Consider the following 25,425-nt stretch of genomic DNA (forward strand, 5'->3'; position numbering starts at 1 on the left):
ACCTATGGCTTATAGTATAAGATAGAGAGACCGAAACTTAAAAACTTAACTTTGACCACTGAACCATGAAAATGAGGTCAAGGTCAGATGACATCTGCCCGCTAGACATGTACACCTTACAATCATTCCATACAACAAATATAGTAGACCTATTGCATAAAGTATTAGAAAACAGATCAAAACACAAAAACTAAACTATAACTACTGAACCATGAAAATGAGGTCAAGGTCAGATGACACCTGCCAGTTGGACATGTACACCTTATAGTCCTTCCATACACTGAATATACTAGCCCTATTGCTTATAGTATCTGAGATATGGACTTGACCACCAAAACTTAACCTTGTTTACTGATCCATGGAATGAGGTCGAGGTCAAGATAAAACTGTCTGACGGGCATGAGGACCTTTCAAGGTACGCACATACCAAATATAATTATCTTTTTACTTATAATAAGAGAGAATTCAACATTCCAAAAAATCTGAACTTTTTTTCAAGTGGTCACTGAACATGAAAATGAGGTCAAGGACATTGGACATGTGACTGACGGAAACTTCGTAACATGAGGAATCTATATACAAAGTATGAAGCATCCAGGTCTTCCACCTTCTAAAATATAAAGCTTTTAAGAAGTTAGCTAACGCCGCCGCCGGATCACTATCCCTATGTCGAGCTTTCAGCAACAAATGTTGCAGCCTCGACAAAAACTACAGATAGTGGACTCTTACGTGTATTTGGGTATGCTACTTCATTATAATGGAAAATTCTTACATACCCAAAAAAAGATTATCTAAACAGGGATCAAGAGAGCTTTCGTCACTTCTGAACTCTCTAAAACATGTGTTTATAGCCACAAGTCAAAAATGACTACTGTTTGATAGTATGGTTGGTTCCGTACTAAACTATGCATCTGAAATATGGGGTTTTCACCGTGTAAATGATGTAGAGCAAATACACAACCGTTTCTGTAGATTTGATTTAAAACTAGGTAAAAATGTTCCTTTAAGTTTTTTATGTGGTGAACTAGGTCATTTGCATGTATATCTCAAGAAAACAAATTATTTTGAAATATTCATAATTGGCTTCATATTATTGTAAATAAGCCACCTATTGTTTATGATGTTTATCAACTTTTATTAGAAGAGGCAAACAATGGTAAAAAGAACTGGGCGTCTAGTGTTCGTGATTTATTGTTTAATCATGGTATGAACTATATGTTTGGACTGCACAGAATTATGTAAATATACTTTTAGATGTTATAAAACTCGTATAAAGGACCAGTATTTACAAACTTGGTATGCATCAAGAAATGATTGTGAAAAACTGTGTTTGGAATCAGGGAGGTATAAAAATATTCCTAGATATATGCGTCTATGCGGTACTACCAAAAAGCGCCCGGGAGCGCCCAGGAAAAGAAAAAGCGCGCGGGGAAAAGAAAAAGCGCCCGAAGAAGAAAATTATAATATAATATTATACAATTACTGTCTTTTGATGAGGTAAATATGCGGTTTTATTAACTTTTGAAAAATGATATTCACTGAGGCCGACGGCCGAAGTGAATATCAGTTTTTCAAAAGTCAATAAAACCCCATATTTACCGAAACAAAAGACAGTAATTGTTTTATTCCATATTCCGAGAAAAGAAAATGTATTTAATGACAAACATATACCAAAACAAATTTTACACGAAACATTTTACCATAACGTTGCATGTAAAAGCGCGTGACGTTTAGCGCGGTGAATAACACTTTCTCAGGTGAATATGCTTTTTTATTCAAAATCCAATTCATATAGAGAAACCTACTAAAATAATACCAATATGGAATAAACAGATTTTTGGCATCTTATAAGAACCAAATCAAAAAAAGAAAAGTGTCTGACAAAATGATATCTATCATAAAACATTTTGCACTTGTAAAAAGATTTCTTAGTCTGCACAGTTTTCAGTAAAACTAAAAGGCGTCGCGCAAGTATGTAGTATTATACAATTACTGTCTTTTGATGAGGTAAATGTGTGGTTTTATTGACTTTTGAAAAACTGATATTCACTGAGGCCAACGGCCGAAGTGAATATCAGTTTTTCAAAAGTCAATTAAACCACATATTTACCGAAACAAAAGACAGTAAATGTTTTATTCCATATTCCGAGAGAAATTAATGTAATGGAAAATATTTACCAAAACCAATTGTACATCAAACGTTTTTTACCAAAATTATACACGTAAAAGCACGCGACGTTTTGCACGGTGAATATCCTTTTTCCGCAGGTGAATATGCTTATTTATTCAAAATCCCATTCATATAGAAAAACCTACTAATATTTTATCAATATGGAATAATATTCTATATTGGAATTATTTTAGTAGGTTTCTCTATATGAATTGGATTTTGAATAAAAAAGCATATTCACCTGAGAAAGTGTTATTCACCGCGCTAAACGTCACGCGCTTTTACATGCAACGTTATGGTAAAATGTTTCGTGTAAAATTTGTTTTAGTATATGTTTGTCATTAAATACATTTTATTTTCTCGGAATATGGAATAAAACAATTACTGTCTTTTGTTTCGGTAAATATGGGGTTTTATTGACTTTTGAAAAACTGATATTCACTTCGGCCGTCGGCCTCAGTGAATATCAGTTTTTCAAAAGTCAATAAAACCGCATATTTACCTCATCAAAAGACAGTAATTGTATAATATTTTAATTGATTTTCATTTGTTTAATATGTTCTTGGTCCTATCCATACAATTTTACCATAAGAGTAGTTTATTCACGATGCCCCTGTATTCTTATTATCTTTCATTTTTGTTTCAAATCTTTTATTTTTAAATAAATACAAGATATGAATCATTAATGACACCGGAAGGAGACGTCAAGGTCATATTGGCAGGGTTTGTTATCGCTACGGTAAGTTTTCTTACAGGTTTGCTAAAAACCCAGTAAAATTTTGACATTGTGCAAATAAGCCTCGTGCTTACACTGACCAAATTAGATTTGAAGTATAAAGCTTATTCATTCAATTTAATTTGAAACAAAAAAGCATCAAAGTTAAAGTATTTTTACAAAACCGCCTGTGTAAAATCTACTATGAGTTCAGTTAAGTGAAGCACTTGCTCAAAATTAAATTAAGAACGTGCTATATTCAAATATTTGACTTTTCCACACCATAGTTGTTTTAAAGTTTTTTTTCTTATTTTTCATTGCATTATAGGTAAGCCCGGTTCTAGTAAATTTTCCTCTGGATTAGTAAAATTGTTTATTTTTTTTAAATTATGTATCTTCTAGGTATATCTTTATTTCATTTGATTCATTTTAATTTCGAAAGGTATTGAAACATGTTTCTCTGAATCGGTTATCTGAGACAACGTTGGGCCAAATGACATACAAATATAAAGTAAGAAATGTTTTATTTGGCAAAAGTACAAAATTGTACGGCCACGGCTTGACAAAGAATGGGACTGCCGAGACACATAATTGGCAAGTCCCTAGTATATATAATTAAACCTTATATTCCATTCCTTATTCCGTATTTCCACATTATTGTCCATTCCTTATTTCCACATTATTGTCCATTCCTTATTCCTTATTTCCACATTATTCTTATTCCTTATTCCCACCTTATTGTTATTCCTTATAATGTCATTTCCTTATATATATCAACATAATATCCTTATTAACATTATTGCTTACAAAATATATCGGATGCTGGCCCTGGGAAACAGAAGCTCAGCGGATACATAATTCCATTATAAGAAGCATACTATATTTGTAGATGTTGTATCGCTATTTTCGCCATTAAATGGTCGGAGTCTTTGTCTCAAGCCGTGACGAAGGATTGGGATTACAATCGGAATAAACTACCAGTCATTTCAACCTGAAAAATAGAACAAAAACAGGAGAAAAACGAACAACATGATATATAATATTCAACACGTGCATATTAATTACATTTTAGAAGTATATCTTTAATTTAAGTGGTGGGTGGGCGGGTAACTTTTGAAACAAACATTAGTTAATTCATACGGAACCCAATTTTTTGCGTCTTCTCTCTGCTGTATCGTGGTAAAGAAAGAATGATGACGTCACAGTTATCAAGGTTAAAATAATTAACGTGATTCATAATACATAACAAGTTCCACCACGTGTGCAAAGCGGGACAACTCCCAAAACGTAAGCCCACTTTCCTCCGATAACCGGATTTATTCTTCATAGGAATGAATCTTATTATGTGTCTACAACTTACTGTTATTATTTTAAATAGAAACGTTGAAGTCTCAGATTGAACTTCTTATTTGAAATAGTTTCCCCATTTTTGCATAGACAGCTAGATATTTTCTACCTAGAATTGTTGCTGATTTTTTTTTACCATTATTTCAAAAACCATGGAAACATGCATGGTCCTTTCAAGTGATAACATAAACCTTACTGTATTTTCAAATAGAATATTGAAGCCTCACGATGGACAGAAGACAATGTCATCAGTTCGAATGTAGTTAATGATGGAAATACATTACTGACATTTTCACAATGGATAAATGCCAACAGAAACACTGGTGCCATTCCACCTCACGATCATGCTGCACTGTTTACTGGGTACGTATAGAGTGAACACTGACTGTACAAGATAAAATAGTATCATTTATTAGATTACCTAAGCTGTATTTTGCAAACTCTTTGTAAATTTTGGATTCTCAATGCTCTTCAAATTCTTGGTTATACTTTATTTGGCCTTTTAACTTTATATGGTTCAATGGTTTGAGCTTCATCGGTGTCTTTTGTTGAAGAAATTGAGTCTCACTTACAATATTAAAAGCCTGGTATCTTTGATGGGCTTTTTTATGTACAAGACATGCATCGAGAGTTTTTCTAACATCAAGGTGGCATTCTGTGGTATAGGGAGGTAATTTGTCAGGTTCAATCCATCATTTTCTACATTTGAAAATGTCTGTACCAACTCATGAATATGACAGTTGTCCATTCGTTTGATGTGTTTTATCATTTGATTTTGCCATTTGATTAGGGACTTTCCGTTTTGAATTTTCCTCAGAGTTTTTATACGCCCGTCAAAATTTTGACGGGACGTATTATGGTATACAAATGTCCGGTGTCCGTCCGTCTGTCTGTCCGTCCGTCTGTCTGTCTGTCCGTCCGTCTGTCCGTCCGTCCGTCTGTCTGTCCGGCGTAAACATGTCGCACCGTAACTTGAGAACGACTTATCTAAATTTCATGAAACTTAATATAGTTGTTTTTTATGATGGTCAAATGATCTGTATACTTTTTGGTGAAAATAAGATTTAAACTTTTTGAGTTACGGCACTTTGTAACTAAAACAGGGGTGTGTTTTTTTTCACATGTCGTACCGTATTTCAAAAACGATTCCTGATTATTGCTTAAAACTTTACACACTTCTTAGTTATATTAATCTTAATATCTGTATACTTTTTGGTGATGATTCAAAATTTCATTTTTGAGTTATTGAGTATTTTGTAAAAAAGGGGGAGGGTTTTTTACATGTCGCGCCGTATCTCAAAAATGATTTATGATTATTGCTTAAAACTTTACACACTTCTTTGTTATATTAATCTAAAGATCTGTTTATTTTTTGGTGATGATTCAAAATTTCATTTTTGAGTTATTGAGTATTTTGTAAAAAAGGGGGAGGGGGTTTTTACATGTCGTGCCGTATCTCAAAAACGATTTATGATTATTGCATTTAAACTTTACACACTTCTTTGTTATATTAATCTAAAGATCTGTATACTTTTTGGTGATGACTCAAAATTTTATTTTTGAGTTATTGAGTATTTTGTAAAAAAGGGGAGTGTTTTTTTTACATGTCGCGCCGTATCTCAAAAACAATTTATGATTATTGCTGAAACTGTACACACTTCTTTGTTATAATAATCTAAAGATCTGTATACGTTTTGGTTTGATTCAAAATTTTATTTTAGTGATATTTGTAAAAAAAAAAACAGGGTGGGGGGGGGGTTACATGTCCCGCTGTGTCTCAAAAGCAATAAATGGTAATTGCTTAAAACTTTCTCAGAAACTTTTTATGATTATTGCATAAAACTTCCACACAAGACGTCGGGCGTATCATGCGCTCATGGCGCAGCTGTTTATTACTTTTCACAGTGCATGTTTTTTGGGTGTGTTAGTCTTTGTTTACTCCTTTGTTTTGATTACTATTGTCTCATAAGAGTTTTGTCTCTTGAGCAACTTTTCCAAAACATAATATTGTTTTAGAAATCTTAATTGTCTTCAACAACTTATGTATAAATTCTTTAAGTATTTTAACTTTTTTGTAGGTATGATTTGGCAGAGAAAATAACAGATAAAAGGACAATAGGTATTTGACTATATATTAATTTAACAGTCATTGTCAAAATTAGTAATTAAACTATGCTGAGGTATTAATATATTTAAGCAAAGTTGACATCTATTGAAGATTTGGTATTCTTTCAAGAGTACATCGACGTCATCTCCAACTAAAACAATTTCAGCTATTTATCTCGGCATGTGTCATTTTTCACATGTTTTTTATGTAACAGTAGGTGTTTGCCTTTTTCCGTTTCAGACTAGTTTTGTCTTAGGAGACAACCATTCCATTTGCTAATCTATGGAGGAACGGTGGTCAAGAGGAGTTTAAAAATCTGCCTTGTGCAAAATTTAAAAACGATAAATCTTACCAAGGACAGGATAAAAAATATTAATCTGCAAAACCAACACAGTCTTTTGTAGGAAGTAATTTTGTACAAAATAGAAAATCAATTTTCTACACAAACCAATGCGGAATTCACAATGTGATAATAAATATTTTATAAGACCCTACCCGACACAATATCAAGCTGTAGTTCACTTGAATAATTGTATCTAATTGATTAAGCTTACCGGTCGCACACAAGTATTTACATGTGTTTCTTTCTTTTCAGGGATAGCTTACCTTTCAAGAGTGTGTAACTCGTATGCATCATCTGTCAACGAAGAAACATTCAACGCCATGATTATACACATCGCTGCACACGAACTTGCACACAAGTAAATTTATGTTATTGTCTTCTTTTTTTTCATTAATGTTTACAGTATTTCTCAGCAATATTTATTTGAACCTTGCAATTCAAAATGGTATGTTAAATATTGGCAATTGAAGAATTTTGACAATATGAACACCTATTGAAAGACTTCGAATATCTTCTTCGTTGCTTTTCAAGCCTTTGAAATCCAAAATATGTATAAAGTTGGTTTTTTTTATCTTGTAGCCTAGGAGCATCTCATGACAGCTATCATTCCAACGGATGTTCAGCAGAGTTTGGATATGTAATGTCTCCTTCACTCCCCAATAGTGAATACAGCTCAGCCACCTCAGCATCCAGAAATTTTATATTTTCCTCATGTTCAAGGGCAGCGATTGGAGCATACATAGCGGGTTTAGAAACGTAAGTAACATTTGGATATAAGTTGGATGGGTCGATGCCACTGCTGGTGGAGGGTATCACCAGCCCAGTAGTCAGCACTTCGGTGTTGACATGAATATCAATTATATGGTATTTTTTTTTATAAATTTCCTGTTTACTAAAGAATGGATTTTTCAAAATATTGAGGATATTCTTATTCCAAGCATAGATAACCTTAGTCGTATTTGGCACAACTTTTTGTAAATAGTGGTCCTCGATGCTCTTCAACTTTGTACTTGTTTGGCTTTATAACTAGTTTGTTCTGAGAGTCAGTGATGAGTCTGGTGCAGACGAAACGCGCGTCTGGGGTATTAAACTATAAACCAAGTACTTGGATAACAATTTACATCACTGGGTCGATGCCACTGCTGGTGGACGTTTATTCCCCGAGGGTATCACCAACCCAGTAGTCAGCACATCGGTGCTGACATGAATATCAATTATATGGTAATTCTTATAAATTTCCTATTTACAAAACTATGAATTTTCAAAATTTTAAGAATAATCCTATTGCAGGCATCGATAACCTTAATCGTATTTGGCACAACTTTTTTGGAATCTGGGGTCCTCAATGCTCTTCAACTTTGTACTTGTTTGGCTTTATAACTATTTTGTTCTGAGCGTCACTGTTGAGTCTTGTGTAGACGAAACACGCGTCTGGGGTATTTAATTGCCAGCCTGTTACCTTTGATAACTATTTACAACACTGGGTCGATGCCACTGCTGGTGGACGTTTCGTCCCCGAGGGTATCACCAACTCAGTATTCAGCACTTCGTAGTTGACATGAATATCAATTATATGGTCATTTTTATAAATTTACTGTTTATAAAAGTATGAATTTTTCAAAATTCTAAGGATATTCCTATTGCAGGCATAGATAACCTTAATCGTATTTGGCACAACTTTTTGGAATTTGGGGTCTTAGATGATCTTCAACTTTGTACTTGTTTGGCTTTATAACTATTTTGTTCTGAGCGTCACTGATGAATCGTGTGTAGACGAAACGCACGTCTGGTGTATTAAATTATAAGCTTGGTACCTTTGATAACTATTTATACTAGATATGATACGAATGTCTATATGAAGTCAGGAATATAACATTGTATTCCGTTTGTACCTTCGTAATTCAAGTCTGACGTTTGATTTGACAGGTTTTACCTTAGAGTTCGGTATTTTTGCTAAAATCTTTTATTTTAAGAAGATCTCTAAATATGCAGACACAATGAAGCATGTTCCTTGTGCAACATTTCAGTTAATTAGCTGTTAGTTAGAAAAGTTAAGCAGAGAGGGGAACAAAAGTTGTCCAGAAAGATCTCTAAATATGCAGACACAATGAAGCATGTTCCTTGTGCAACATTTCAGTTAATTAGCTATTAGTTAGAAACGTTAAGCAGATATATATTTTCGAGTAAGGCCCATTGACATATTGACAGAAATCAGCTCGAGACCTGGACAACTTTTGTTCACCTCTCTGCAAACTTAATAAACATCTGAATTCGATTTTTTTTATACAATTGTCGAAGGAATAAAAGGTATACATTTATCAGTTAGTATTAACTGTTCTTTGAACAAGTCTAAGTTGCTACTTAAATGATATCTTGTAACTGTGAAAATGATTGAATATTTTAGAAACTGTTTGGAAAATTCTCCCATGGATGGATTGGTAGATTTGACACTTGCTGCATTCAACCCAGGTGAAACGGTATACGGTGTTGATGATCAGTGTAGACTTACATATTCCCCAAACGGTGGGTCAGCAGTGTGCAGGGTATGTGTTTAAGTCCAGTATGCTTACAGTATGGAAGAGTAATATTTACAAAAACACAATATAACGATATAATTACAGCAATTTATATGTATATATAGCCTTCTCGAACTGAAGATTTCATTGTTTTCGGGTTACTATGCAGTGAAGAGGTAGTTGACTGAATAGTGGGGAGGAAGACATTGCCGTATTTGACATTTTGGGTCCTCAATGCTCTTCAACTTTTTACCTGTTTGGCTTTACAACTATTTTGATCTGAACGTCACTGATAAGTCTTATTTAGACGAAATGTGCGTCTGGCGTATTACATTATAATCCTGGTACCTTTGATAACTATTGAAAGTGAACTGCAAAATGAGAGAAGTCTTTTTATAGTCATAAAGGAAATGAGTGTCCTTTTTTAGTTAAATTTTTTTTTCCATATTTTTTTTTGTATTCCTCCATTTTCCCTCAGCTATCACGCTTGTGCTATCTACCAGGAATTTTACAAAGAGTAATTATGTATAGCATGCAATGATGTTCGCTTATTTTCCATTATAATCGAACATAACGTTATAAACCATAAAAAGGTTCTTAAATGTTAAAAATATGTGTGTTCAGTTTGTTTGTTGTCACAATGAGGTTTCTTCCATTTTTTTCAGGAAAACTATCCTTTAACAACAATGAAATGGGCCAGTGTATGTTACAGATTACAGTGTAGAAATCCTGCAAATCTGAATGGACCTTGTTCAAGTCAATTTGCACATGACGGCACAGCTTGTGGAAACTATAAGGTATGGCTGTAATTCGTGAGCCTAGATTCGTGATCTGTTTTCTGAATTTTTGTTTAATAATCAGTTTGTCTTGTCTTGTTTATGCCTTAATCATATGAATTTTGCTTGAAGCTGTTGGCTTTCATACTTTCATGTTATGTTTGATTCTTTAAAAAAGCTTTTTGATACATATATTTAAATGATAAAACCACAAACTACATTTTGTGCATTTGAAACACTTCTTCGGAATTAACCATCACCAGTTACGCTAAAACATGAAAAAAATGAAAGTCAAGGGTATATAGTACCTGAATTATTCCAGCACCACAGCTCTTGTTCATTTACTCATAGAGTCAAACTTAACTTATCCAATGTATTTGACTGTTTTCAGTGGTGTCAACAAGGCCAATGTGTTAGCTCTGTAGACGCGCCCAATGTCCCAGGTAAGAAGTGAAATCTACATGCATGATCTACTTGCAATTTGGATTTTACTGAAATATTCACGTAGATGGTGCATGTAGTATCTAGATTATTGAATGGAAAAACACCATCAATTGTATGCGTCCGAAGCGGTTTTCTGGGTTAACCTTCATCAGGAACGCTCTACGCATAGAACAACAATGGAAATCGCCATATAAATAAACAGGTTATTTAGTTGTTGATGGTGTAGTTCCTACCATATGTATTTCAAATTTCTCGTTTCTTATTTAGATTAGATCGTTGATTTTCCTGTTTGAATTGTTTTACACTAGTAATTTTAGGACCCTTTATAGCTTGTTGATCGATGTGAAGCACGGCTCGGTGTTAATGGCCGTACACAATGTATAATGCCAATGTGACGTTTTTCACTGTTTATGGTTTAAAAAACAAATAATTTTATGTCAAGGTTTGGTTATTAGTTTCAGCAAGAGTTCTATCTTAAATCTATTCAGTTCTTCTTCAGATATTTGTCCATTTGGAGATGACCCACTGTTCAATTGTGACATAAACCAATGCAGCCAGTATGGTCAACAGATCCGTTCTGGGAAATGCTGCTATACGTGCCTGTTTCCAAAGACGACCACTTCAACTAGTACCAGCACGACCACGACGACGCCACCAACTACAATAACCACGCCCATTACTACAACAATCACGCTCACCACAACAACACCTACGACCACGCCCACCACAACAACACCTACGACCACGCCCACCACTACAACCACGCCCACAACGAAGACAACAACAATGCAATCTACAACAACAAGAGTAATAAAAACAACCCGTCAAACATCAATGAATACACCAGTGACAACTGATAAATCATTTTCCCAAAGTTTCGATGAACTTGCGGATCATGACTTGAAAACGGCAATGGCTTTATTTGTACATTTAGTTGCTATGTTATAGATTCAGATTTGCAAAATATTTTAACAGTCAGTGTCTTTGTTAAAGACGATATTGTTCATAAAGAATGAATCCAATGTTCACACCTTTTTTGAAAACAAATGCTTGATTTGACATTTCAGAAACTATTGCAATCTGAAAACATTTTCAAAAATCAAAGTGTTGTGATTGGTGAAAACTTTCTAAGCAAAGCGAATTCAACCAACGACATTGCAAAATCATCTTTTTTGTTTCAAACATGTGTTAGAAACTCGATTTAAGATGAACTTTAGTTTTTTATTTAATGCGTATTTATTGTTGGCAGTAATGTTGTAAATGTCCTATTGTTTGGTTTTTTTCTCAAATAAATGAGTACTTCCGTGTTCTTTTGTTCTCCATATTTCGAAATTTGATAATAAAATCAGAATAACATGTAGACTGATCCTCTACTTTGCATGCAACATACGGTATCTCAGAGCCAAACTGACAAAGGACAAGGAACAAGTCTAGATAACATGTTGCACAAACGGTAAGAGGTCTATAAATGGACCATCTTCCGAAAGTCTTTCATTTCTTAATGCAAAAAGCTTGTGAAACGGTATTTGGATGAGATGATATAATAAACTATTGTTACCCCAGAAATAGAGTGATTAAGTGTGGTGAACGTATAGGTTTACATTTATATAGACGCAAATTGTGTCACTGGAATTTCCATTTCTTATTTTTTCTGTATCAAATGAATTTTGTGATAATATGAAAAAGACAAAAGAAAAGCCAAGCGAAGTGACGGTTGTGAATGTAACTATAATAAACATCTCAGATCATAATGCTCTGTAAATTAAACATTCATTGTCAAAAGATAATTCAATTTAAAATCATTACCATAACTTCTCTGTCTAAACATCTAAGAATGAAAAGCTGTTTTTATACGAGGTTAAATTTTACCAAATGTGTCTGATTAAACCGAACAATCCAAAACGGAAACTAGCTCCAAAAGATCTTAAATTCAATAGAAAATCTTCTGATTTCTCCCATCCCAATTTATCAATTGAAGGGCTTGATTTCACTCGTATAACCTCCAATAAAACACCTTAGCAAACAACAACGCATACCGTGAAATTTCTGCAAGGGAAGGTTTTCCAAAAACCAACAGGAAGCATTCCCAATACAAAGTATAGAAGAATAATTAATCATTATAAACGGCCATAATTTATCGAACTCCTTAGTCTACATTAAAACAATACTACAAAGTATTTCAACGCTTACATAATTGTACACTCTGTAAATGTCGTAAGTATTCATTTATGCCTACTTAAATAAAGTTTCAAAGATAATTTACATTTAATTTATTAAATCAAGAAAATGTTATTCAGACAATAATTTACCGGATGTATGATGAATGCTCCAAATATACTAACATAGGTTCAATCAAGGATTTATATATTAATAGCTATATGCAATATATGTAATTTGTTTGACATTAACGTAACTTTCTTTCAATTTTAAACAATTTTCAAAGGACAACTGTTCTTATCTTGTACGACAATTTTAGAAAGCCTTTTCTGATTTAAAAGACGGATATAAGTGTTATTCGTATATATATATATATAATTTATTAAAAAGAGCTCTTGGATCCCTAAACCGAGCAAAAATGCTACCCTGGAATCATTTATTGATAACTTTAAGTCGGACATTATTAGAAATACTAAAAATAACAATAAACCTTTTGACAATCTTACCAATGAAGAACGGACTGCACTAAAAAACTTACGATCTAACAACAATATCGTCATTAAACCTGCAGACAAAGGCAGTGCAGTGGTTGTCATGGATAAATCTGCCTATATTCAAGAGGCTGAACGACAACTTGGCGATGCAAGGTTCTACCAAAAACTAGACTCTGATCCTACAACATCTTTTAGCAGAGAAATTACTGATAGTTTGGTAGAAATGCATGACGATGGTTTCATCGATGACAAAACTCTTGAATATTTGAAACCAGAAAATCCAAAAACCGGGCAGATTTTATCTTTTACCTAAAATTCATAAGGCCAATAACCCAGGAAGACCTATAGTTTCAGCGAACGGTCATCCAACGGAAAAAATATCGGAATTTGTTGACTTCCATCTTCGTCAACATGTTGAAGACTTACCATCTCACATCAAAGATACAACCGATTATCTAAGAAAAATGCAGGCCTTAAATCCACTCCCCTCCGACACGACTCTTGTTTCCATGGATGTCACCTCCCTCTACACTAATATTCCACATGCAGATGGCATCGATGCATGTAAAGAAGTTTGGGATTCCAGACCAGTGAAATATCCACCTACCGAATGCCTGGTCAAAATGCTCACGCTGGTACTTAAGAAAAACAACTTCACTTTTGATGGAGATCATTATTTGCAAGTAAATGGAACTGCCATGGGCACCAAAATGGCTCCGTCATATGCCAACATATTTATGGGCAAATTAGAGAAACAACTCCTTGAAACTTCCATCGAAAAACCGCTTTCCTGGTTTAGATTTATAGATGATGTGGATATGAAATGGAATAAAAGCGACGAGGATTTAGATACTTTTATCACTCATGCCAACAACATACATCCTAGTATCAAATTTACTCATGAGAAGTCTAAATCCAAAATCGCCTTCCTCGATACTTCAAGTTCGCTCACAGAGGGCATCATATCTACAGATCTATATTCTAAACCCACTGACACTCATCAATATTTGTCCCCTAAAAGTTGCCATCCTGCTCATCTTACCAAGAGTATTCCATACAGTCAGGCACTTAGAGTCAGGCGAATATGTTCCAACACAGAAACAACTAAAAGACAACTACGTCAACTTGAAACTCGCTTGAAGAAAAGGGGCTACAAACACAGAAATATCAAAAAAAGCTTTCAGAAAGCGGAATCAATTCCCAGGAGTGAACTATTGGAATACAAAGTTAAAAAGAAAAATAAAAGGACTCCATGTGTTCTTACTTACCACCCATCTCTCAAAAACAGCTTTGGTGTCATTCGTGAGCATTGGAAATCAGTTGAAAAGAATTCCAAACTATCCAAGATTTTTCCCGAACCTCCAATGATAGCTTTTAGGCAACCTAGTAGTCTGCGGAACCTGCTGGTGCGGGCTGAAGTGTCTGATAATAGAAGTACTTCTGGAGAATGTCGTTCGTGTGAAGAAAAACGCTGCAAATGCTGCCTACAGATGCAGCATTCATCAACATTTCACAGTAAGGCAACCGAAAACAACTATAAGATATTTTGCAATGTTACCTGCAAAAGTATGAATGTTGTTTACATACTAGAATGTTCGGTTTGTGGCCTCCAATATGTTGGTGAGTCAAAGCAGCCTTTCCACAAACGCCTCAATGGCCATAGGAGTGATATCTCTAAGAAGCCACTTCTCCCAGTTTCTCAGCACTTCAGACAGTCGGGTCACAAACCTGATGACTTTAACCGCATGAAAATTCTAGTGATTGAACAGAATATTCACTGGAGTGATGCCCAGCGACAGGTTAGGGAAAGCTTTTGGATAAAGGAACTTAATGTACATCATCCAAACGGCATCAATAAGAAATACTAGCGTTTTTGTTTTTTCACTCATTTTTATTGTTAATATACACAGTCACGTATATTGATTTATAGTGTTTTGTTTATATTATGATATTCAGGATTTTGGATTAAAAATCAATCGACCAAAACTTACCTGTATTATTACTGATCTATTTTTACACCTTATACATTATGTATCAGTATTGTTAAAACTTGTGACACTTGAAGAAGGCCATTTGTTGAGCCGAAATATTTGTCAGCACGATTTAATAACAACATTTTCGTATTATAACATCTTATATCAGTACCGTTGTGCAAATCTTTAGACTGATATAATTTTTTCCTTATCTGCATAGTATCGCCTATTCTAGACGATCCGGTACATAGTAAATTTGCTGGTTGGTCGTTTTTATAGACTTTTATATATATATATATATATACAACTCGTCTAAACATCAACCCAACAATGTTAGATCTGTAAATTTGCTTTCGCAAATTTTTGGTTCTTCCCTCGCCGGGATTCGAACCCATGCTACTGTGATATCGTGACACCAAATCGCCTGCACTGCAGCCGTCCCGCTAGACCACACGACCACCTGGGCTCTCAAAAAAGAGCTTTCGCTGGCCATGTGTTACCTTTCCACGTCAGTTTTAATCTAGCGGCGTACTACAGTACATGATATATAAGGCATGAAGATGTTATTGTTACAGATCAGCTAAATTATCTATAGTAAAGGATCCTACAAATTAATGTAAGATACAGTCACAGAAAATAATTATATTCATAAGTACGTCTGAGTCAGTGACAACCCTACAACAGATGTATCCATCGGATCGCCATCAATGATGGTGATACATGGCTGTGTACATAACGTATATACAACTCGTCTAAACATCAACCCAACAATGTTAGATCTGTAAATTTGCTTTCTCAAATTTTTGGTTCTTCCCTCGCCGGGATTCGAACCCATGCTACTGTGATATCGTGACACCAAATCGCCTGCACTGCAGCCGTCCCGCTAGACCACACGACCACCTGGGCTCTCAAAAAAGAGCTTTCGCTGGCCATGTGTTACCTTTCCACGTCAGTTTTAATCTAGCGGCGTACTACAGTACATGATATATAAGGCATGAAGATGTTATTGTTACAGATCAGCTAAATTATCTATAGTAAAGGATCCTACAAATTAATGTAAGATACAGTCACAGAAAATAATTATATTCATAAGTACGTCTGAGTCAGTGACAACCCTACAACAGATGTATCCATCGGATCGCCATCAATGATGGTGATACATGGCTGTGTACATAATGTATATACAACTCGTCTAAACATCAACCCAACAATGTTAGATCTGTAAATTTGCTTTCGCAAATTTTTGGTTCTTCCCTCGCCGGGATTCGAACCCATGCTACTGTGATATCGTGACACCAAATCGCCTGCACTGCAGCCGTCCCGCTAGACCACACGACCACCTGGGCTCTCAAAAAAGAGCGTTCGCTGGCCATGTGTTACCTTTCCACGTCAGTTTTAATCTAGCGGCGTACTACAGTACATGATATATAAGGCATGAAGATGTTATTGTTACAGATCAGCTAAATTATCTATAGTAAAGGATCCTACAAATTAATGTAAGATACAGTCACAGAAAATAATTATATTCATAAGTACGTCTGAGTCAGTGACAACCCTACAACAGATGTATCCATCGGATCGCCATCAATGATGGTGATACATGGTTGTGTACATAATGTATATACAACTCGTCTAAACATCAACCCAACAATGTTAGATCTGTAAATTTGCTTTCGCAAATTTTTGGTTCTTCCCTCGCCGGGATTCAAACCCATGCTACTGTGATATCGTGACACCAAATCGCCTGCACTGCAGCCGTCCCGCTAGACCACACGACCACCTGGGCTCTCAAAAAAGAGCTTTCGCTGGCCATGTGTTACCTTTCCACGTCAGTTTTAATCTAGCGGCGTACTACAGTACATGATATATAAGGCATGAAGATGTTATTGTTACAGATCAGCTAAATTATCTATAGTAAAGGATCCTACAAATTAATGTAAGATACAGTCACAGAAAATAATTATATTCATAAGTACGTCTGAGTCAGTGACAACCCTACAACAGATGTATCCATCGGATCGCCATCAATGATGGTGATACATGGCTGTGTACATAATGTATATACAACTCGTCTAAACATCAACCCAACAATGTTAGATCTGTAAATTTGCTTTCGCAAATTTTTGGTTCTTCCCTCGCCGGGATTCGAACCCATGCTACTGTGATATCGTGACACCAAATCGCCTGCACTGCAGCCGTCCCGCTAGACCACACGACCACCTGGGCTCTCAAAAAAGAGCTTTCGCTGGCCATGTGTTACCTTTCCACGTCAGTTTTAATCTAGCGGCGTACTACAGTACATGATATATAAGGCATGAAGATGTTATTGTTACAGATCAGCTAAATTATCTATAGTAAAGGATCCTACAAATTAATGTAAGATACAGTCACAGAAAATAATTATATTCATAAGTACGTCTGAGTCAGTGACAACCCTACAACAGATGTATCCATCGGATCGCCATCAATGATGGTGATACATGGCTGTGTACATAATGTATATACAACTCGTCTAAACATCAACCCAACAATGTTAGATCTGTAAATTTGCTTTCGCAAATTTTTGGTTCTTCTCTCGCAGGGATTCGAACCCATGCTACTGTGATATCGTGACACCAAATCGCCTGCACTGCAGCCGTCCCGCTAGACCACACGACCACCTGGGCTCTCAAAAAAGAGCTTTCGCTGGCCATGTGTTACCTTTCCACGTCAGTTTTAATCTAGCGGCGTACTACAGTACATGATATATAAGGCATGAAGATGTTATTGTTACAGATCAGCTGAATTATCTATAGTAAAGGATCCTACAAATTAATGTAAGATACAGTCACAGAAAATAATTATATTCATAAGTACGTCTGAGTCAGTGACAACCCTACAACAGATGTATCCATCGGATCGCCATCAATGATGGTGATACATGGTTGTGTACATAATGTATATACAACTCGTCTAAACATCAACCCAACAATGTTAGATCTGTAAATTTGCTTTCGCAAATTTTTGGTTCTTCCCTCGCCGGGATTCGAACCCATGCTACTGTGATATCGTGACACCAAATCGCCTGCACTGCAGCCGTCCCGCTAGACCACACGACCACCTGGGCTCTCAAAAAAGAGCTTTCGCTGGCCATGTGTTACCTTTCCACGTCAGTTTTAATCTAGCGGCGTACTACAGTACATGATATATAAGGCATGAAGATGTTATTGTTACAGATCAGCTAAATTATCTATAGTAAAGGATCCTACAAATTAATGTAAGATACAGTCACAGAAAATAATTATATTCATAAGTACGTCTGAGTCAGTGACAACCCTACAACAGATGTATCCATCGGATCGCCATCAATGATGGTGATACATGGCTGTGTACATAATGTATATACAACTCGTCTAAACATCAACCCAACAATGTTAGATCTGTAAATTTGCTTTCGCAAATTTTTGGTTCTTCCCTCGCCGGGATTCGAACCCATGCTACTGTGATATCGTGACACCAAATCGCCTGCACTGCAGCCGTCCCGCTAGACCACACGACCACCTGGGCTCTCAAAAAAGAGCTTTCGCTGGCCATGTGTTACCTTTCCACGTCAGTTTTAATCTAGCGGCGTACTACAGTACATGATATATAAGGCATGAAGATGTTATTGTTACAGATCAGCTAAATTATCTATAGTAAAGGATCCTACAAATTAATGTAAGATACAGTCACAGAAAATAATTATATTCATAAGTACGTCTGAGTCAGTGACAACCCTACAACAGATGTATCCATCGGATCGCCATCAATGATGGTGATACATGGCTGTGTACATAATGTATATACAACTCGTCTAAACATCAACCCAACAATGTTAGATCTGTAAATTTGCTTTCGCAAATTTTTGGTTCTTCCCTCGCCGGGATTCGAACCCATGCTACTGTGATATCGTGACACCAAATCGCCTGCACTGCAGCCGTCCCGCTAGACCACACGACCACCTGGGCTCTCAAAAAAGAGCTTTCGCTGGCCATGTGTTACCTTTCCACGTCAGTTTTAATCTAGCGGCGTACTACAGTACATGATATATAAGGCATGAAGATGTTATTGTTACAGATCAGCTAAATTATCTATAGTAAAGGATCCTACAAATTAATGTAAGATACAGTCACAGAAAATAATTATATTCATAAGTACGTCTGAGTCAGTGACAACCCTACAACAGATGTATCCATCGGATCGCCATCAATGATGGTGATACATGGCTGTGTACATAACGTATATACAACTCGTCTAAACATCAACCCAACAATGTTAGATCTGTAAATTTGCTTTCGCAAATTTTTGGTTCTTCCCTCGCCGGGATTCGAACCCATGCTACTGTGATATCGTGACACCAAATCGCCTGCACTGCAGCCGTCCCGCTAGACCACACGACCACCTGGGCTCTCAAAAAAGAGCTTTCGCTGGCCATGTGTTACCTTTCCACGTCAGTTTTAATCTAGCGGCGTACTACAGTACATGATATATAAGGCATGAAGATGTTATTGTTACAGATCAGCTAAATTATCTATAGTAAAGGATCCTACAAATTAATGTAAGATACAGTCACAGAAAATAATTATATTCATAAGTACGTCTGAGTCAGTGACAACCCTACAACAGATGTATCCATCGGATCGCCATCAATGATGGTGATACATGGCTGTGTACATAATGTATATACAACTCGTCTAAACATCAACCCAACAATGTTAGATCTGTAAATTTGCTTTCGCAAATTTTTGGTTCTTCCCTCGCCGGGATTCGAACCCATGCTACTGTGATATCGTGACACCAAATCGCCTGCACTGCAGCCGTCCCGCTAGACCACACGACCACCTGGGCTCTCAAAAAAGAGCTTTCGCTGGCCATGTGTTACCTTTCCACGTCAGTTTTAATCTAGCGGCGTACTACAGTACATGATATATAAGGCATGAAGATGTTATTGTTACAGATCAGCTAAATTATCTATAGTAAAGGATCCTACAAATTAATGTAAGATACAGTCACAGAAAATAATTATATTCATAAGTACGTCTGAGTCAGTGACAACCCTACAACAGATGTATCCATCGGATCGCCATCAATGATGGTGATACATGGCTGTGTACATAATGTATATACAACTCGTCTAAACATCAACCCAACAATGTTAGATCTGTAAATTTGCTTTCGCAAATTTTTGGTTCTTCCCTCGCCGGGATTCGAACCCATGCTACTGTGATATCGTGACACCAAATCGCCTGCACTGCAGCCGTCCCGCTAGACCACACGACCACCTGGGCTCTCAAAAAAGAGCTTTCGCTGGCCATGTGTTACCTTTCCACGTCAGTTTTAATCTAGCGGCGTACTACAGTACATGATATATAAGGCATGAAGATGTTATTGTTACAGATCAGCTAAATTATCTATAGTAAAGGATCCTACAAATTAATGTAAGATACAGTCACAGAAAATAATTATATTCATAAGTACGTCTGAGTCAGTGACAACCCTACAACAGATGTATCCATCGGATCGCCATCAATGATGGTGATACATGGCTGTGTACATAACGTATATACAACTCGTCTAAACATCAACCCAACAATGTTAGATCTGTAAATTTGCTTTCGCAAATTTTTGGTTCTTCCCTCGCCGGGATTCGAACCCATGCTACTGTGATATCGTGACACCAAATCGCCTGCACTGCAGCCGTCCCGCTAGACCACACGACCACCTGGGCTCTCAAAAAAGAGCTTTCGCTGGCCATGTGTTACCTTTCCACGTCAGTTTTAATCTAGCGGCGTACTACAGTACATGATATATAAGGCATGAAGATGTTATTGTTACAGATCAGCTAAATTATCTATAGTAAAGGATCCTACAAATTAATGTAAGATACAGTCACAGAAAATAATTATATTCATAAGTACGTCTGAGTCAGTGACAACCCTACAACAGATGTATCCATCGGATCGCCATCAATGATGGTGATACATGGCTGTGTACATAATGTATATACAACTCGTCTAAACATCAACCCAACAATGTTAGATCTGTAAATTTGCTTTCGCAAATTTTTGGTTCTTCCCTCGCCGGGATTCGAACCCATGCTACTGTGATATCGTGACACCAAATCGCCTGCACTGCAGCCGTCCCGCTAGACCACACGGCCACCTGGGCTCTCAAAAAAAGAGCTTTCGCTGGCCGTGTGTTACCTTTCTTCGTCAGTTTTAATCTAGCGGCGTACTACAGTACATGATATATAAGGCATGAAGATGTTATTGTTACAGATCAGCTAAATTATCTATAGTAAAGGATCCTACAAATTAATGTAATATACAGTCACAGAAAATAATTATATTTATAAGTACGTCTGAGTCAGTGACAACTCTACAACAGATGTATCCATCGGATCGCCATCAATGATGGTGATACATGGCTGTGTACATAATGTATATACAACTCGTCAGGTAATATCGATGTGTGAATATATATATGTGTGTGTGTGTGTGTGTGTGTTAAGGCAGAGAACCGATTTAGCCGAAATGGTGCTTTGTAATGAGAAACACTGTATATCTTTTTATTAGGGATAAATTTACCTCAGGCATAGATTACCTTGCTGTATTTGGCAAAACTTTTAGGAATTTTGTCCTCAATGCTCTTCAACTTCGTACTTTATTTGGCCTTTTCATTTTTTTTGGATTCGAGCGCCACTGATGAGTCGTTTGTAGACGAAACGCGCGTCGGCGTATATACTAAATTTAGTCCTGGTATCTATGATGAGTTTATTTACAACCACTGGGTCGATGCCACTGCTGGTGGAGATTAATTTCCTCGAAGGTATCACAAGCCCAGTAGTCAGAACTTTTTGTGCTGACATGAATTGTCATTGATATGGTTATATTCATAAATTTACTGTTTACAAATGTTTGAATTTTTTGAAATACTAAGGCTTTTCTACCTGAGGCATAGATTACCATAGCTGTATTTGGCAAAACTTTTAGGAATTTTGGTCTTCAATGCTCTTCAACTTCGTACTTTATTTGGCCTTTTTAACTTTTTTTGATTCGAGCGCCACTAATGAGTCGTTTGTAGACGAAACGCGCGTCGTCGTATATACAAATTTAGTCCTGGTATCTATGATGAGTTTACTTTCGACACTCATCATTAGTAATAATAAATACTCAAATTAAACTAGATGACAATTTATTTTTATGCCCCGCCTAGTGAAATTATGTTTATTGGTCCTTGCGTCCGTTCGTCTGACCGTTCGTCCGTTAGTCTTTCTGTCCTGCTTTAATTCTAAGTTATTGGTCAAGGAGTAGGGTATCCGTGTACTCTGGACAAATTATACTTTATAATGTTTGTATGAATACTATTTTCTTAACTAATCTCTTGTGATTGTTTTGCCACGATTTTGATTATCTGATACACCTTTAGATTCTTACCTTTCTTCTTTTGTGAGGTTTAAGTCTAAATAAGTCTTTCGACTAAAAGCAAAAGCAAGCTATGTTCTCAATAACAATAGAACACACCCGCGAAATCGTTCTGAAATAGAGCGTATGTAAACTGTAAAAAAAATATAACTGGAGAATTTCAGGAGAAGTATAAAAAATCGAAGGTACTTGGGGACTGGGTACATTTTTTTTTGCCCTCCCCCTTTTTTCCAATTACCAATTTTTATTGTAAATTATACCAAATAAAATTTAGTCATAGTATATGTTTGTAGCATACAGACATATATCAGTGACCGCCGTCGTTAGTAAACTATTGGAATTGATAGTAAATAGCAAATACACTAGTAGATGTATGAAAAACGCGAAAATAATTGTCCTGTCCCATGGACTTATGCAAATTATGTTTAATTTTAAAACAGGCCTAAAGGGCAGCGGAAGTCTTTTATATTTCTTCAAAAGTCAGTCTGATGACGGAAACGGAAAACGTATCAAAAGATATAGGTATATCTCTACTCCTGACTATTGAATTTTAATATTCAAAGCGCCAGACTTTTCGAGATTTTTAAAAAGTAAAATTTACTGTTGAGAGTGAAGAAATATCGTTATATACGAGTTAGAGTGGTGGAATCTGTGTTTCGAATGATTTTTATCTTCCTGTTCGAAGATTTGTAGAAAGCTGTGTTCTTTATATGTAACGCTATCAGAAATGCTAACCAATTATCTGCCTATTATACTAGTGATGAGAAAGATCGTTAATTCAAATTCAGGCCGGATTAAACTGAAGGTTTGCTACTGTTTCTTCTCCGCAAATAACATGACGTTTCGGACTGAGAACACAAGCATCGTCCGGAGTTAGAGATCATTTGTCCGATTACGTTGACATATTTCCCTGCACATAGTAGTACATATGTATGAGAAAAAAAATCATGTGATCTTCCACAGATTTGAATTTCGGAATTTATTAAAAGGTTCAATTTAATTTCTGTTTAGTGTATCTATGTCAGCAATCTGCATCAGAAATGGTCGGCCTTTATTATGACAATACAATAGGCAATTCAGAAGAAACCAAGAAAATTTGACGTCATAATTAAAATCTAACCAATCATCTGCCTATTTTACTAGTGATGAGAAAGATCGTTGTTTCAAATTCAGGCCGGATTAAACTGGAGGTTTGCTATTGTTTCTTCTCCGCAAATAAAATGACGTTTCGGAATAAGAGCACAAACATTGTCCGGAGTTAGATCACCTTGATCTATGTGCATATCAAGATACAAGTAACTTGTCTAAGGGAGAGATAAATCCTACTGTGCACCTCTTCTTGTCGACGTGTTTCTTTATTATTATGAGCCTGACTTCATACAGAAACTTTTTCATAAGAAAGAAGTTGACCTTCATGGAATAACCGTTTCACAGATGATATCGGATATGATCCAAACGTTTGACCTTCCAAATTAGACTATTTACCGGGTTTGTTATAACATGAGCAACACTACGGGTGCCACATCTGGAGCAGGATCTGCTTTCCCTTCCGGAACACCTGAGATAACCCCCTGTGTTTGGTGGGGTTGTGTTTCTTAGTCTTTAGTTTTCTATGTTGTGTCATATGTACTTATATTTGTCTGTTTGTCTTTTTCATTTTTTACCATGGCGTTGTCAGTTTATTTTCGATTTATGAGTTTGACTGTCCCTCTGGTATCTTTCGCCCCTCTTTCACACTCCAACATGGATGAGAATAGATTTCATGACAAAAATATCTATTTTGTTGATCTTGTCAAATTGGTTTTCTTTAGATTTTGCTCAAAACACAAAACAGGTAAGAAAATCCTAATTTAAGGTCAATCATTCCAGATGAAGAATGACAGTCTACTTACTATATCGGCAAAGTTTAACTTTAAATAAATCTCGCATTGATGATAATGTTTGTGATTTAAAAGTGTTTATTTGTCTATAATAATTCAAATTTTATATGGCATAACTGAAAAAAAATATGTCTTTCTAAATATCATGATAATAGTAAAAAAAAATGGTAAAACTTGTCAATTATGGTCAACAACTCCTACTAAAATTTGTGTAACAGTTTTAACAAATATGGTCAATTGGTAGAGCTCATTATTCTGAACATTTTTGCTCCTTTCAGATTTATATTTATAAAGGTAAAATAAAAAAACAATAGAAAAAACCTGCATTTTTAAATAGGCCGGATCATAGGACACATTTTAAAATCTAGATACCCAAATAACTATTGTTGCCAAGTTTGGTTAAATTTGTCTCAGTAGTATCAGAGGAAAAGATTTTTACAGAGCGATTACAAAATTAAAAAGAAATTGTTAAAAATTGACTAGAAAGGTAATAACTCCTTAAAGCCTCGGTCACACCTTACCGGATAGCGCGAACGGACGACAAAGGGATAACTTTTTTTCAATCTGTTACTGTTCGTTAGACGTTTGTTCGTATACGTTAAACGTCCGTCCATATCCGTTGCATGTCTGTTCTGCGTTCGTTTTATCCCCTGACGTCCGTAATATTCGTTGGAAATGTTTGAGCATGTTCAAAACTTCGTAAGGCGTCCGTTTTTTACGGTATTCGTCCATTCCGGTTTCGTTTTATATCCATTACTTGTCCGTTATACATCCGTCGAACATCCGTTAAGCCTCGGTTATACCGGATACCTCGAACGGACGCCTAACATATAACTTTTTTTTTCATTCCGTTCATGTCCGTTAGACGTCCGTTATTATCCGTTAGACGTCCATCCATATCCGTTGCATGTCCGTTAAGCGTACGTTTTGTCCGTCGACGTCCGTTCTGTCCGGTGGAAAATTTTGAGCATGTTCAAAACTTTGAACGGACGTCCAACGGATAAAATGTCCGTTGAACGTCCGTTATGCGTCCGTTTTGTACGGTACTCGTCCGTTTCGTT

At 36.0% G+C, this 25,425-nt stretch overlaps 2 protein-coding genes across 2 annotated transcripts in view; both read left to right on the forward strand.

The window, feature by feature from the left end:
* Nucleotides 1–2,835: 2,835 nt before the first annotated feature.
* Nucleotides 2,836–11,725, forward strand: LOC139500953 (metalloprotease mig-17-like). Its single transcript, XM_071289882.1, has 9 exons — nt 2,836–2,909; nt 4,444–4,595; nt 6,311–6,351; nt 6,935–7,040; nt 7,262–7,438; nt 9,087–9,225; nt 9,864–9,995; nt 10,366–10,417; nt 10,918–11,725. Exons 1-9 carry the CDS (start codon nt 2,856–2,858, stop codon nt 11,364–11,366), a joined length of 1,302 nt encoding a protein of 433 aa, XP_071145983.1. The 5' UTR covers nt 2,836–2,855; the 3' UTR covers nt 11,367–11,725.
* Nucleotides 11,726–13,533: 1,808 nt separating this feature from the next.
* LOC139500128 (uncharacterized) overlaps nt 13,534–25,425 on the forward strand; it is a 63,105-nt gene continuing 51,213 nt past the window's right edge. The window contains exon 1 of the mRNA XM_071288866.1: nt 13,534–14,584. Coding sequence (XP_071144967.1) covers nt 13,534–14,584 — 1,051 coding nt within the window. The remainder of the gene's footprint in view (nt 14,585–25,425) is intronic.

The sequence above is a fragment of the Mytilus edulis genome, chromosome 13, assembly GCF_963676685.1.
Source record: "Mytilus edulis chromosome 13, xbMytEdul2.2, whole genome shotgun sequence".
Classification (NCBI taxonomy): Eukaryota; Metazoa; Mollusca; class Bivalvia; order Mytilida; family Mytilidae; genus Mytilus; species Mytilus edulis.

What these genes read in the sequence shown, in the direction of transcription:
- LOC139500953 (XM_071289882.1), top strand. Translation starts at nt 2,856, where the DNA reads ATGACACCGGAAGGAGACGTCAAGGTCATATTGGCAGGGTTTGTTATC. An exon ending in AACAGATAAAAGGACAATAG is followed by an intron (nt 6,352 to 6,934) that starts GTATTTGACTAT and finishes CTTTCTTTTCAG; the next exon opens with GGATAGCTTACCTTTCAAGA. An exon ending in GCACACGAACTTGCACACAA is followed by an intron (nt 7,041 to 7,261) that starts GTAAATTTATGT and finishes TTTATCTTGTAG; the next exon opens with CCTAGGAGCATCTCATGACA.